Here is a 14,891-nt window from a genome sequence, read left to right as displayed (position 1 = left end):
CATTCTCACTTTCTGATTTTTTTTTCCACACTCTGATTCCTCTCATGAATTCCCCAGAACAAAAGTTGTAAATAAAAGGTCAAAAACAAAGATATTTTCTGTGGAAGTCCAGTGGTCTGGACACTTCAGGAGAAGCACAAAGGGAAAAATTCTAAGCGTTCCTATGAACACGGCTGTAAATTAACTGTGAACAGCACTGGCTATAATCTGTAAAATTGTATAACTCCAGTAGGAGTTTGTCTCTAGATGATTTTTGAGCTTTAATCGTGATGGGATTCTTTTGTATAAGCCTGAAAGTTTTGTCTTGTTTGAAAATGCTCACCAACCACAACTGTAGAGTTGAAGCTAGAAGCTGAAATTAGAGCTGACACAGGCAGAACTGTTGTTTAGAAACCTACGGCTTTATTGATTAAAAAACATGGAAACAGTGAACAATATTTCAAGACCGTATATTGTTTCGAACCAAAGAAAACAACCATTAAACAAAGCAAGGCAAGTCGCCCTTTAGTCGTGTGACTCTGTAGATTTTAGGAGGGTTTACAAGTCCCTTAGGTCTTTGACTGACAATCAGTGGGGGGCAAGAGGAAGGGCCAAAAATGATGGGTAAACTGCCCTGATCCCCAAAAAAAAAAAAAAAAAAAACCCAACAAAGCTAACAACAACAAAAAAAAACCCCAAAAGAATAATAATAATAAAAATAAAATAAAAAACACTCCAGTAAAGTTCTAGATCTGTTTAGAAAATTCTTGTCTTTTTCTTTCAGATACTCGTAAGCTAATACTGTGTTATGAGACTCTTGGGGTTGCTCTATGATCCGTGATATACTTTATATGGAATATCTTTGGCTTGAGGGTGGGGCAGAGAGCTCATTATTTGGGTCAAATAATTGCTAACGTCATTGTTGCAACCGCATGCCCCTTATACCAATGTGTCTATGTGTGTGTGCGCGTGTGTGTACATGCAGGAAGAAGAAATGTGTAAGATAGCCTGAAGTGCTGAGCTTTACCAAATCAGTTTAGTGTGAAAATCAATGGAGTGCAAGCAACCCTCTCTCAAAGTTCACTAGTCCCTAGAGTGGTGTCCACAACCATAAGCAGCAGAACATGTACAGCCCCACCCTAACGGTTCCATAGTAAGCGATGCAAAGTATGGTATACCTCAAATTGACTGTGATATAGCAAACTTCAAGTACAACGCAACTAGTATAAATTTGCCAGTTTAGGCCAGGGAACAAAAAACTATACTGTCATACACAATACAGCACACTGTAGAAAAGAAACAGTGCCCTCCAGGACCATACACCTTCAGTATATGGATTACTGTTAGGTAACAAACTGGTAAGTAAACATAAGACGCTTTGTAAAGTCTCTCTGCGGCATTTTCTTGAAATCGCAAACAACCAAATGTTCACAAGAGACAGAAATGCTCAAAGCATAGTCATCAAACAATGTCACACTAACATATTTTTAATACCACCTCAATAAATAAAGTATTTCTGGAATGATAAAAGGTATAGGAACCACTTTTCTTACTCTTCATAATAATCAAAAGAAAAAGAAAATTGTACAAAAATATAAGTTTGTGACATCCAAAACCTTATTCAAGTTTCAAAAAAATAAATATTTCCTTGACGCTCAAAGGTTATGCGACAGCTGGAACACCTGTCTTCAGTACCCCTATTAAATCTATTCATAGATTTGATATGAATATAGACATATATAAATAGAATAATCTATATATGCGTTTTTATAGGAAAGGCATTTCAGTGCACCAACAATGAGTAGATTTATAGGACCCTATTCTCTCTCTCTCTCTCTGTGTGTAAGCATCAATCCTTGATCGACCCAAAACAAAAGAACAAGCTGTCTGCATGAGCTTTTAGAGGCTTAACAAATTACGTATTGTTTTAAATTTTATAATTTCACTAATATTCACTTGACTAATTTTTTTATGCTGTACCAACAATTGCAACTTTTATTTTGGAATCCACTAAAAACATAGGCATAAAATAATTCAAAATAACTCAAACCGTTACGCTGTACACAGAGGATAAATATTAGACATCATTTACTGTTTTATGTGCAATTATGTAATTTCCAAAAACAAAAATAACAAACAAAAACAAAAAAGTGACAACATGACACCAGTATTCCAACCTGTACAATAACATAAATACCATAGATAAAGTTTTGCATAAATAAATTGCTTCAGAGTCCTTACAAAAAAGAAAAATTAAAACAAATAAGAGAAAAATGCAAAATACTATTGATCAAAAAGCCCTTTGCTGGCCATCTCTGTGATTACAGCAGAGTCTTTACACTAGCTGACCCCGTGCATTCGTGTGGAACCTCATCCCTTTTGCAAAGCCTAACAATGTGTCCAAGGATCACTGCGATTTTTAAATTAAGAAGCAGAGCCATGGCTTCCACGCCATGCCACACTGCTGCTCAAGGTTAACACAGCGTTAATATATGACATTAGGGAACATAACACAGCATTAACCCACTGTTGAAACGTATCTCCCAAGCATAAAAAACAAATCACGAGAAAAAATACAGTGCAAAAGGTCTTGGAATGCTAGAGAATCTTTCAGCTGAGTTCAGGCTCAAGAAAAAAGTAAAGATGTACCATTAAAAGTGCTTCTTGTTGCACAGTACCTTAAACCTTACTCGAAGATGTAGATTTCTGCTTATACGAATCAATGTCTCAATATCAAACACAGTAAATTAATACTTATAAAAAAGGCTGAAACTCTCATTTGTGTATAAAAGTTCTCTTTTTTTCTCCTGTATTCACAAATTGCACAATATCAAACAAACCAACAAACGTACAAACAATATGCTTCAATGTATTATTGAGACACGGTGACCGGACGTCAACAAAATTTCCACTTGTATAACTACAGTTACAATACAGGTAACATATCAATATCTGGCGGGGAGAGTATTTCAACTTTCAAATATGTGAAGCTTCATTTTCAGACAACTTCAAACAGGAACAGCACAAAAGAAAGTCTGTTTTTCCTCTTGTGACCACATCACTGGCCTTTTAAAAATGTTCAGGTTTGCGTTCTAGTGCATGATAATAAACAACAAAAAAACAAAAACCAAAAAAAAAACAAACAAAAAAATAAAACATGATCAGCAAAGGTTACCCTGCAGCAGACTATGATGCTGATATCATGAAAAAAAATGGAAAGAGAAAATGTATTCCCATCTCCTTGAAGTGGAAAATCGCCGTTTTAGTCATAAGCTGGCTTGATAAGTCTTCCTCTGGGGGGTAGAGAATCTTTTTTTTTTTTTTTTTTTTTTTTTTAAGCGCAGGAATCCCCACAGTGAGTCAACGACTGTGTCCTACCCGGTCCATGCTTGCCCGTGTGATGGTGTGTTGTTTTTTCCTTACCAAGTCGTCCACTTTTAGGGGAGGGTTTGGTTAGTATTGCTGTGTCCCAGTCTATAGGTTCCCTATTAACCTGATCAAGTTCAAGTTCAAAGTGCAGTCAAACAATCACACCATCCAAATGTGAGCAAGAAGAGGTGTGTTCATGATTGTATACTCTGTAAATCGCAGTCTTTTTATTAGAGTGACGCTCAGAGATTGGAGCCGAGGTGCAGCTGGCTTTGCCTTCCTTTCGTGAGCGAAGGTTTCCCTCTCTCTCGCTCTCATGCTTTCTCAGTTTCTGGAAGTTGTCTGTGTCAGCTGAGGATGAGGTTTCTGCTCTCTTGGCCCTTCTCAACTTTGTGCCGTTTGTCTCTCATATCCTTGTTGCTCCATTTCAGCACTGGCTTGCATGAAAAAAGCAAGACAAGCTTGAAGAGGAGAGATCAAGAGTTTAGGGTGCGGCACAGAGAGAGAATGCGAGAGAAAGAGGGGAGAGAAAAAGGAAAAATCCCTTTTTACAGCTCTCGCTTTTTTAGCAGCTGGTGCTCTCCCCACTTTTGGCCATGCTGGCCGAGCTGACTGCTATCTGGCAGCCGTTGGTCACGTGATTCATGACTTTCTGTTTGAGCTGCGCCACCTGTTCCCGCAGGATGCTGGCCGTGGAAGCCAGGTCCGAGTTTTGCGTCTTCAGCACCTTCACCTTCTCCTCCAGCCGAGAAATCCGCTCTAGCTTCCGCTTACGGCACTTAGAGGCTGCGATGCGGTTCCTCAGCTTCTTCCTCTCTGCCTTGATCCTCTCCTGAGTCTCCAGGTCAATAGGAGACAGTGATGGTGGAGAGCTGGTGGGGTCTCCCCCCGGAGGATGAGGAACCTCCGGCACAGTCTGAGGAGCATCCAAGCCCCGGCCATGAGGATGGTGACCTTGACCTTGGCTGGAATGGGCAGTAGCATGAGCTGAGGAGCTGTAGGGCAGCTGACCTCCTGGGTAGGAGGATACTGAGAGTTGATTAGGGTTGTAGCTGCTTAGGTTGGTGTATATGGGCATCTCTCCGCTTGACATGAGGTTCCTTTGGTACGGCCCTTGGATCGAAGAGGAAGGAGACATGGGGGCACCCACCAGCTGGTTCTGTTTGTGCAGATCTGCTAAAGCTTTGACGAAGCCGTCCGCAAAGCCTTCCTGCTCATTCGTGGCCTGGTTTCTGTACATGAAAGGGTTGCCAGAGGAACTAGGTGCAGGGCTTGTCGTGACCAGCCCCTGGTTAGACTGGATGATCAGGTGCTCCAAATCCGGAGACGAGAGCTTCAGGAGGTTCATGTCGGCCGAGGACATCAGAGAGCTGTTGGGGTTGCCGTTAATGCCCAGGCTGTTGGGGTTGATGTTGCTGTTGCGCCCGTCTTGGCCCTGCAACAGCTTCAGGCCAGAGGCGCTTCCCACAGTGCTGGGGAAATTGTGCACAGCCATGTTCTTCTTGCTCATCATCTTGTGGCCTTGATATCGATCATAATCTGAAATCTGTCCAAAGTTTGGGATGCTCTGTGTGTCATCGTGATAGAAGGGTGTTTCCATCTTACCCGTCATTGACACAGCAGTATGAAATCTTCATAATCTGATTAGGCAGTTTCAGAACTGTGAGACTTTCCACACAAACATAGTCCAAACCCAGTTTTGAAAGCGAACAATAAAAGTTAACTGGAGGATCCTTTTCCAATCATCAGAATCCACCCTGGAAAAGAGAGACAGGTGGGATAAATACACACATAGACCACTGACATGTCCAGAGCCTCAGGCTGTGGGTGGGTCTTAACTGTATTCACACCATGTCGACCTTCAGCCACAAAAAAGTGTTGTAGAGAACAGCTTAATAATGAACCACATTTCAGAAAATGAAATAGGAAAGTGGTGGACAATCCTACCCTACTGACTAACGCTACCTGGCTTTAAAGAAAAAAGCAAAAAAAAAAAAGTGTTTAATTACAGCTGAAAGCCAAGGCTCATTGTAGTCTATTAATGGTATTTTGAGCTGCCAATTAACGACGACTTATCTATTTAAACGATGAATAATTATTACAGTAATTCACCACCGCGAGTAGGCTCGTTTTACTGTCTGTGTAGGTGACAGGAAAACCCAGGGCGAGTTTTTAACATCACTCGCGCTTGAGAAATAACCCTTCCTAAGAAAGAATCTCCAGTGAGTCAAAAGTCCTCCGTTTGTTCGTGCGTATGTGATTAGTCAGAAGTGACAGAAAACGACGTTGAGTCGATGATACGTTACCCCACGCATTTTGCCTCAGCCGAGCTCCTCGCCGTTCAAAAATAAACAAAACCCAACTGGAGCGCTATCCAAACAAACGTCTCCGGGGAAAAGTCCTAACGAAAAGAAGTCCGTCCGTTTCTGAGGTAAATGATTGTTTAAAATGTTTAAAAAAGGCGACTGCTAGAACCTTCACTTTGTCCACTTGCTTCTCGCCGCTCTCTCTCGGCTCAACTGAGGGACTTTCTGCTCGACAGCTCGCTAATAAACACCCGCCCTTTTCTGTCCACAGTTCTTGAAACTCGGTGTGATGCCAAATGACACCCATTCTCCCTACATAGTGCACTAGCTGAGCCTAAACTATGCCCTCTCTATGTCTAAAATTAAGAATTTACACGCCGTTACTTACTTAATATGTTGTGGGTAAGCATGTTATATATTCTAGAGCATGTATTACCTATGTTATAAAGCATATGTATAACCCTACCTAGAGACTAGGGAGCAATTTGAGATTCTGCTTCAGCCAATTTCTCTGCTGTCTACACCCGTTTCAGAGCAATCCCAGCCCCGCAAATATTTTGATTGGACTCCACTGTCGGTTGTTTCAGCTTCGATTGGCTACTAAACCAGACTACTTGAAGGCGGGACGCAGCTGGCCAATCGTGTAACACTGTAGGCGGGGATTGACTCAAAACAAGTGTGAAAACAAAAAAACTCAGAAACGCATGTCAGGCGGTCCAGTAACTCCGCCCCATCGCTTAAAGTTCTTCTCTGATTGGTCGGGCGCGCGCGTTCGTTGCTGAGAGGTGTTGCCTTAGTTACAACCCCCCCACCCCAGCGCACTCCCTGACTAACGACTTTAACAGGGGATATTTGGTTAAATTCTGTACATTTGAAGTAAATAAAAGTGAATAAAAACATTCACAGTCTACTACTATGCAAATGTTGTACACTCCTGTTAAAATTAACTTTGGTTGAATTTCTAACCGAAATAAGTTTGTCCATGTGTTAAACTAAACGTTGGCTCCACATATCAATGACCTTCAAGGGTCAGAGATGGGACCAGAACTCTCTTTAAATAATAATAATAAAAAATTGGGCCCATGTGGGGCTCAATAGAAGGCGTTATGGAGCTGCCCACTTTTTTCCTGATGTTGGCTGTTCCCTTCGGTATAATTAATAGCCCGTGTACAGCTCAACCCATACCCACCTTTAACCTAGCACTTGTTCTATTCATGTGGACCCCAAGATGGTAACTATCTCTCTCTCTCTCTCTCTATCTCTCTCTCTCTCTCTCTCTCTCTCTCTCTCTCTCTCTCTCTCTCTCTCTCTCTCTCTCACTCACTCACTCATCTCAAAATGTTTTATAAAGCCAGAGGTATGAACATTGTCACTCGTACAAAATCAAAATTATAACAATTTAGAAATTATTTAATTTTATAAAATTTATAATTTATAAAATTTATTTAGGAATTATTTTAATATTTTTTACCACCCATGCCCATTCATTTCCAGTGAAAAGTAAGGAGGTCATTAACTGAATCAATATTTGAATCATTTATAACTGGAATACAGTTTCATACCAAGACTGGTGCAATTACACCTCAAATCAAAACCTTCATACGTTCTTTGAGAGAGGTTTTGCGTATGTTCCGGACAGGTAGAACCCACTCACCTTTCAGCTTTATACAAACATAATGCTATTAATAGTACCTAGTGTAGTCTGTGCATCAGCACAATCTACCAGGATGTGTGTGGTTCTGGGAAGAAGACTGTGCTATCATTCATCTATAATTACTGAATGATCATGTCCTTTTGTTTCGTTCATAAGTACTCTTATTGATGTATGTTGTTTTTACCTGTGTGGGGAGTGGAACACTAGTCTACAGTGTTACCCACTGCATCACATCAATGGCAAACAAATATTTTTCTTCTTATAAATCATTGCCATTCAAATAAAACCATGCATTTTGTTGTGCAGTTAAAATAATGGACCAAACAGTTGCTCTTTTTATAAATATTCACTATGGACATATAGAAATTCTCCAAAAATGATTACTTTTTTAAATATTACTTTACATTAAAAGCTAAAGTAATTTTGTAGAAAGCAAAGTGTAAAAGCCTTTAGCCTTTCAAAGTCACGACCCCAAAACCCATGAAAATGCACTGCCGGACTACAGCTAGAGGAGTCCCTGAGGGAGATAAAGAGGATTTATTTTTATTTTTATTTTTTTATAGCCAATGTGAGCTGGCTGCAGTTTAAACATTACTTTGCCCACCACAGATAATTTTATTTTTATTTTTTATTATAAGAGCACTTGATTTATTGATGTAAAAAGTATTTCCTAATGTAAAACTCCAGCTTTAAAGTACATTAGTTCCTTCTCTTGTAAAGTCACCATTTCTGAAATACATGTTTGTTTTCAAAACAGTGACAAGGTTTTCAAGGTGGAAATGTAATAACAGAATGGCTTTGTTACTCAGAGCGTATGACTATCACGTTGTAGTAAAAAATGTAAAAATGTGTGTACAAAGACTATAAATACGTGCCAGTTCAAACGCACAGCACATACTCTCAATGAGCCGCTGACCTTTTCATCATTTCTGGGGAAAACAAAAAACATCTATCTCCCACTAAAGGAACTTTCCAGTAAAAAAGAAAACAAACACTCCTTATACTTACTGCTAATTCACGTAACAAGATCTAAATATGGATTATTTTACTTATGAGAAGATTATAGATGGCAGTGTGGAAAGGACAGTTAGTGTGATCTATCAGTTTGGTAGATGAAAAATGGCAAAAATGGAGAACCTGCTGGACACTGGGTAGATAGGGACCACCTCCTTGTTTCTACACTCAGTGTCCATTCTGACCATACTGGAGCTGAGAGAATGGACACGGTCTCAGTCTGACTGTGCCCTGTTTTTTAATGGTCTGGTCACCAACAAAACCATTAGTGAGCGGGTATGATTTGGGTGGTGGATCAGCACTGCAATGACCCTGCTTGGGTCAGTTAATGTGCTGATATGAGCGGATCAGACACAGCAGTTCTATGAGAGTTTTAAAGCTCTTACCAGGGCAACACACACTAACACCACCTCCACATCTGTGTCACTGCAGTGCAGAGAAAGATTCACCATCAAATCATACCTCGTTGTGATCCAGTGAGGGTCCTGAGCATTGAAGAACAGGGTGAAAGAGGTCTTACAATGTGTGTAGAGCAATAGAGAACTATAAGTGTAGAACTACCAAGTGCTCAGAACTGAGAGAATGAACAGTGTAGGTGGCCATAATGTTGTGGCTCATTCACTCTCACAGGTAATGGGTAGATTACAGCTGATCTGGGTTTTCCAGAACACCTAAAGAGCTCAAGGTGAGGCCCGACCTACTGGACCCTTCTAAGCTTCAGGACAGTGTGGATGCCGTAGGCAAAAACACTGCTGCCCCGGTCTGTCCAGTTGACCCTCTCACCGACGGGCCCTACAGGACGCTAGCTCTCAGCCGTCTGCATTAGTTAACCGCTCCAAAGGTGATTTGCTTGGGGTTATTATTCACCCCCACTCCTAACACACATACACAGGCACAGTACTACACGCACATACACACACAGAGTCCACCGCTAGATTATTAATGATGATTGCATGCTTTTCTGTCTATTCCCTCACCCCCACCCCCCTTCACACTGCTTCCTTCAAGGTCAGGTGTCCAGCCGGAGGCGGCTAGCTGTTTCAGACGATTAGCCGAGATGACCGCCCAGCGCTCGGCTGTCGATGAGAGCTTTTAGCACGGCGAGAGGAGAGAAGTACGTAAGGGAAAAACAGCTGATGTGATGCACTGAGACAGAGCTGCGGAGGACAGAGAAATGAACCCAAAAACCTGCCCTTCACTGACCTCTCGCTGACCGAAACACAGAGAGAAAACCCCTTTTTTTTAATACAGAGACTTGCCTTTCATTTTGAAGTGGATATATTATGAAAAATAATCGCTTGTTCAGTGCATGCACATATTTGTGTGTTTATCTAGAGCGTCTACCAACACACACTGTGAAACAAGTCGTTCTGATTTTGCTCTGCTTCTGACATCAAGTGCAAACGCTTTAGGTCCCGCCTTCTATTCTGGGAGAGCAGAGCCAAAAGGGCTTAAACCCAGAGCCTACCCTCCTCACTCCTCACTGCTGTGCGCTGAGGTCGGGGTGAACGGTGAGTGGCTTATTATCATTTAAAAGAACAGGTGCAGAAATCTGCCGTTCTGAACAGGGCTGTGAAGGCAGGGGGAGAACCCTGCTGCAGGGTTTGTCCCTTGTGCTTTTTTGACCAAAGCCAGTAACAGACATTTCAATTTTTGCTTTCCATGATCCACATAATCCTCATTCAGTGATGCTGAAATGTGGTCTCTGGTCCAGTCTGATGTTCTGAGAACACTAGCACTTTCTTGTCGTAATAGCTTCTTGGCAGCTCCACATCCTTTCAGACCCACAGTGCTGAGTTAATGGGTGGATGACTGGATTTGTACAGATCTGAAGTGAGATGAGCTTGGCTCCTTTATTTCATGAACATCTCTATCGTACAAATACAAATAGATGATCATCACAGCTTAATCACTGTGATGTTTTACTGCTGCAAACGTCCTCTTTAAAGTTACTGGCAAAAAGTGAGGCCCCTTTAGGAAGCGTGGTGCAAAATGGAATTTAAATCCAATTAAGAACCAAGAAAGAGGGGAAATTGATCAACGGAAATGTTGCGATTTGGAAGTGTGCACATTTAACAGTTCAAAGGCTTGCGTCCCGTTTGGGAAATATGCTGTGGAGGAGATGATGGGATAATCTTTCAGCCTGTTAGTGTCTGATGGGGAAGAAGTTTGGCTTGGGTTTGAGAATGTGGTCGTAATGTCAAACAGTTTATTTTCTTGGTTCCCATCTTTCTTTCTGTTCATTTAGGACATGAGCCCAGGCCCAGAGCCCGAACCCAGTGGAACTGAGGCTAATTTCCTGGCATTTTTGTTAGCTTTTTTGATCAGTTGCTCTTACAATTACAATGGTTTTATTTTCAAATATTTTAAAATACTCAGATATGTTAATCCATGTAAACGTTTGATATCGTAATAAGGGCCAGCATTTTCGTAGTCCAAAAAGTACATTTTTGGATTGCAACTTTGACAGTTTTGAAATGTAAATTTTACATAGTTCATAAAACGTCTGCCCACAGGATATGTACAACCATGTAAAGCGATGTTTGTTTTGCACACAGTTTACAACAAAAGATACACGTGTACCATGTATTTGTATTTCAAAATTCAAAATTCACACTCTCTTTTTACATTTTATATTAAATGTTGCGAAGTATTAAAAATGACATTTTTCATTTTATTCAACATCAACAACAAACTCCACCCTCCTTAAAAATGAAGTTGTTTGAAAATGACAACTCATAAGAATTTCTATATTTCTCTAAACCCTAAACTATCCATAAACCTAACCCTAATCAATCATATTGAAGCATAACAAAAATATGACTATTTGTAGTGCTCCTTTTGGTTGTATATGTATATTTTTGGTTGCTTGGCCAGGGGTTCCCCCTCACATCCATAAAAGGAGAGGGGATGAAACTGTCCCCCCCAGTGACTTTAATGTGTTGTTTAGTTGTTGTTGTTGTTGTTATTTTAGTGCAATGGTTTTGTTCTAGTCATGCTGCAAGTGTTGTTTTGTGTATGGGGAAAGTTGGTTGTGTGTTCTGAGGTTACTCACTGTCCCTGTGTGTCCCTTGTGTTTTATATGTTTGCTGAAGGTTGCTGGTTAACAGTAACATGCTTCTTGAATAATATATTAAGATTTAAACTGTTAACATTGTCTTTGCCACCATTTTGATGCTTTAGTTTCACCCCAGTGACCGCATGATGGACACACAGGGTAAACTCTGCTGAATGCTATGTGTATTGTGTACACTCAACCCTTTTCTGACTCACGGTACGAAGCTGAAACCTTTGTGTTGATATATGATAGAGTTGGGTTGACTTCAAGACAGAATACTCTTCAATGCTTTCTCACACCATCACGATCCCAATGTGCTCAAAAAGACCCTGTTCTGATGGTCTCTGTGATGTGTGAATCATATCTGTATTTTAACCCCTCCATGACTTAATACACCTAAAATCAGAGGGAGAGTCTGGGTCACTGTGTGTGATCTGATAGTTTGTATCGTAATTCTGACTCAATGACCACCTTAAAACCTTAAGTCTAAAAACCTAAACAGCTAAGCCTCTCCGCTCTTTCCCAAAAAAGGATTCTGCTTTGTTAAGACCTCTGTATATCTCCTATTTATCTTAGCAAAAGCAACAGTAATGGCTATATTAGCTGTACTCGAAGCCAGATAGGCAGCATTGAACTGAATGGTATTGTATTAAAGAGTCCATTAGCTTCTTAAACACCATTAACTTAATTCAGCTGGTCTTTCCTTGTAATGGAGTTCTCCTGAAAAAGAAACCATTGATTAAGTTCTCACTGCCTTCATAATTTTGCCCAGTCTTCTACACAGCGAAGAATCTAGATTACACGAAAAATACATTTTCATGTATATTTTTCCCAAAAAACCCAAGCCATTTTCACCCTGTTCTTCAATGGTTAGGATCCACACAGGACCACCATATATCAGGGAGCTATGATTTGGGTGGTGGATCATTCTCAGCACTGCAGTGACACTGACCTGGTGGTGGTGGTGGTGTCTGAGTGTGTGTTGCACTGGTACGAGTGGATCAGACACAGCAGGGCCGCTGGAGTTTTTAAACCCCTTGACCACCTGCTGTCCTTTCTGTTAGACACATCTACCTCACTGGTCCACCTTATAGACGTAACGTCAGAGACAGTAGACGAGACTGAAGGCCTAATATGTCAGATTAATCACATCATTACTTTTTGTACACGTTTAAAGTATCTAGACTTACTCTGCAGCACATTCTGGACACATGTTAACCTGGACCTCGCGAGACAACACCATAATAAACGAGGAGGTGGAAAACAAAGTGCGCCTCTCCTAAGGCCGAGACGGTGTTTATTTACCATTCGGGTTGCTGCAGATATTAGTGGAATAAATGACCGTGTTCAGGATGAGAGGCTTTTGAACAAACAGCCAATGAGGTAGTGTCTGAGTGTGTAGAATAAACACGCATTTGTGTCTCGCTCTGAGGAGTGGCTGGTCAGCCGCCAGTGTGAGTGTGTGTATGTGTGTGTGTGACTAATTACAGTGGCTGTGCAGCTCTCACTAGCCTCTGGGCAAAGCTATAGCCTGAGGTGGTGCAGTAGCCACAGTGTGGAATTAAAAAGGCCTGATTTTTAAAGGGCCATTTTGGCCTTTAACCAGCCTTTAGTATCACCACTGACCAAAGAAAAGTGTATCTCTATTATTTGAAGACAGGACATATCCCTTGATGTATCTCACCTGTGACTTACTTACATTGTAATGATAAATAATATGAAGAGGATTTGTTTTCCTCACAGTATTCTGTGGCACAGCATGATTCAATGTTGGTTGTTTATCATTTTTTAAGTTTCTATCTATCAATCTTCTTTCACTACAATACCCAGCATGCATTATGTAAATGCATCCATTAGGAATCCCCTGCTCACGACAAACAAGAAATCCCCTGAGGTACCACTGATGTAGAGGATGATTGGTGTAGCGTCCAAACCCTAATGCAATCTGGCTTCTCCTGCTTTCACTAAGAGGGGGAGTTTCTCAAAAGCTCCACCCATCTTGAGGATACCTCAACAGAAGGGATTTTCCAAACCTTCAAACCAGAAATTCTCACATACTAGGCTTCCACAAAAATGAGTGTGCATCTATGCACCTGATGTAATGATGGTCCAATGTTGCAGTTTGGCCAGAGTGCCCCTTTAAGATTGTGAATGTTTATATAATTAACAACTTCAATGGCATTAATATTATTATTATATAATATAAAGGAATTAACACATTAAAGCCCTAAATAATGATGATCAACTTTCCGTTTGTTCAAACTCGTTTAACAAAACCTAAATATTCATGAAAAAAAAGGTGTGATTTGAATTCCAAATTTGGAAACTGTAATTTGCACCTGTTTCCGTGATTTTTAAATACAGACTGATAACAAAATGCAAGGGAAATCATTTCAACGTGAATAAGAGAGAATTAGGAGTTCAGTCCAATGACTCTGCAGTCTCTATAAAATGTTTATAACTTGATGCAACTGCACAAAGGTGTTCCATTTAAACCAAATAAAGTTGTTTGTGACGTAGCCTTTTGTAATGGTCAATGGTTTAAAGATCTGATTCATCACCGCTGCTGCTAAAACAAGCTTCTAATTGCTACTAGTAAGCGCCGACTCATGTTATTGAAGTGGAATCAAATTCACTTAATGGAAGTGGCTGGGGGCTGTTATTTCGGGTCTGTGTGTAGTTTGTATTCAGCCACATGCCAGACTTGTTTTATGACTCTATCCGTCAAGGCAAGTTAGATCCCACAGCCCCTCACACTGCTATAGTTCTTAAAAACAGATGTGATGATCTATCAGTAAAGCTTGAGCTGATACATCACTTGAGGTCCATGTTTATGGTCAGAGCTTCAAGGCTTTATTAGATTTCTTACACCAGCATCAGGCTCTTGATTAAAAGTACTTTCAGAACGAAACCCTGAAAATCTCCACTACTCCATTTTTTATACTTCAGCAGTTTTTTAAAAAAATGTTTCATGATGAAGAAAAATAGCAATCAAAAAAAAAATGTTGGAATATTTAACTTTCTACTGAAAAATATTGGTTTTCGGAAAAAAAAAATAATTGATGATCGCAAAATTGATCATTCAATTAAATAAAGGCAAATCGTGAAAATTCAGAATTGTACTCTTCTAATAAATGAGCCCACATCCTTAAACATCTTCCAATCAGTCCAGCTTTTGACACAAAGCTTGAAGCAGTGGACTTTAAAGTGGACAGGGTGGTTTTTGCCTGAAGTTATAGGTCAGATTAATGACCACCCCACCATTCTCTGGGACCTAGAGACATCTCAGAAAACAGTAGGACATTAAACATGTATCAGCTGTTATACTGGTTCACCTGATAACATCATCAAAAGTGGAAATAACAATCGAACAGATCAGTGTGGTTGGAGAGTATGAGCCGACCGCAGCTAGAGTCAGATTCTAATTTCAAAAACTATAAAACAGTGAAGTGAAATTGGTGTAAACACATTGTTTTGGAGCTGGAGCAAACTGATATTTCTGGTATTAGAT

At 40.4% G+C, this 14,891-nt stretch overlaps 1 protein-coding gene across 4 annotated transcripts; it reads right to left on the bottom strand.

The window, feature by feature from the left end:
- Window positions 1-387: 387 nt before the first annotated feature.
- Window positions 388-6,237, bottom strand: june (JunE proto-oncogene, AP-1 transcription factor subunit). 4 transcript variants are annotated; one of them, XM_066660892.1, is made up of 2 exons: window positions 6,121-6,237; window positions 388-5,105 (listed from the first exon to the last, which is right to left on the bottom strand). In XM_066660892.1, exon 2 carries the CDS (start codon window positions 4,958-4,960, stop codon window positions 3,914-3,916), a length of 1,047 nt encoding a protein of 348 aa, XP_066516989.1. In that variant the 5' UTR covers window positions 4,961-5,105; window positions 6,121-6,237; the 3' UTR covers window positions 388-3,913. The 4 variants fall into 4 exon arrangements, with proteins under 4 accessions (XP_066516989.1, XP_066516991.1, XP_066516990.1 ...); XM_066660894.1 differs by lacking the exon at window positions 6,121-6,237 and adding an exon at window positions 6,043-6,118; XM_066660893.1 differs by lacking the exon at window positions 6,121-6,237 and adding an exon at window positions 5,824-5,872.
- Between the last annotated feature and the right edge of the window lie 8,654 nt (window positions 6,238-14,891).

This window comes from Hoplias malabaricus, chromosome 2, assembly GCF_029633855.1.
Source record: "Hoplias malabaricus isolate fHopMal1 chromosome 2, fHopMal1.hap1, whole genome shotgun sequence".
Taxonomy (NCBI): Eukaryota; Metazoa; Chordata; class Actinopteri; order Characiformes; family Erythrinidae; genus Hoplias; species Hoplias malabaricus.
The sequence above is the reverse complement of the archived record's forward strand: the minus strand, read 5'-3'. Positions and strand labels throughout refer to the sequence as shown.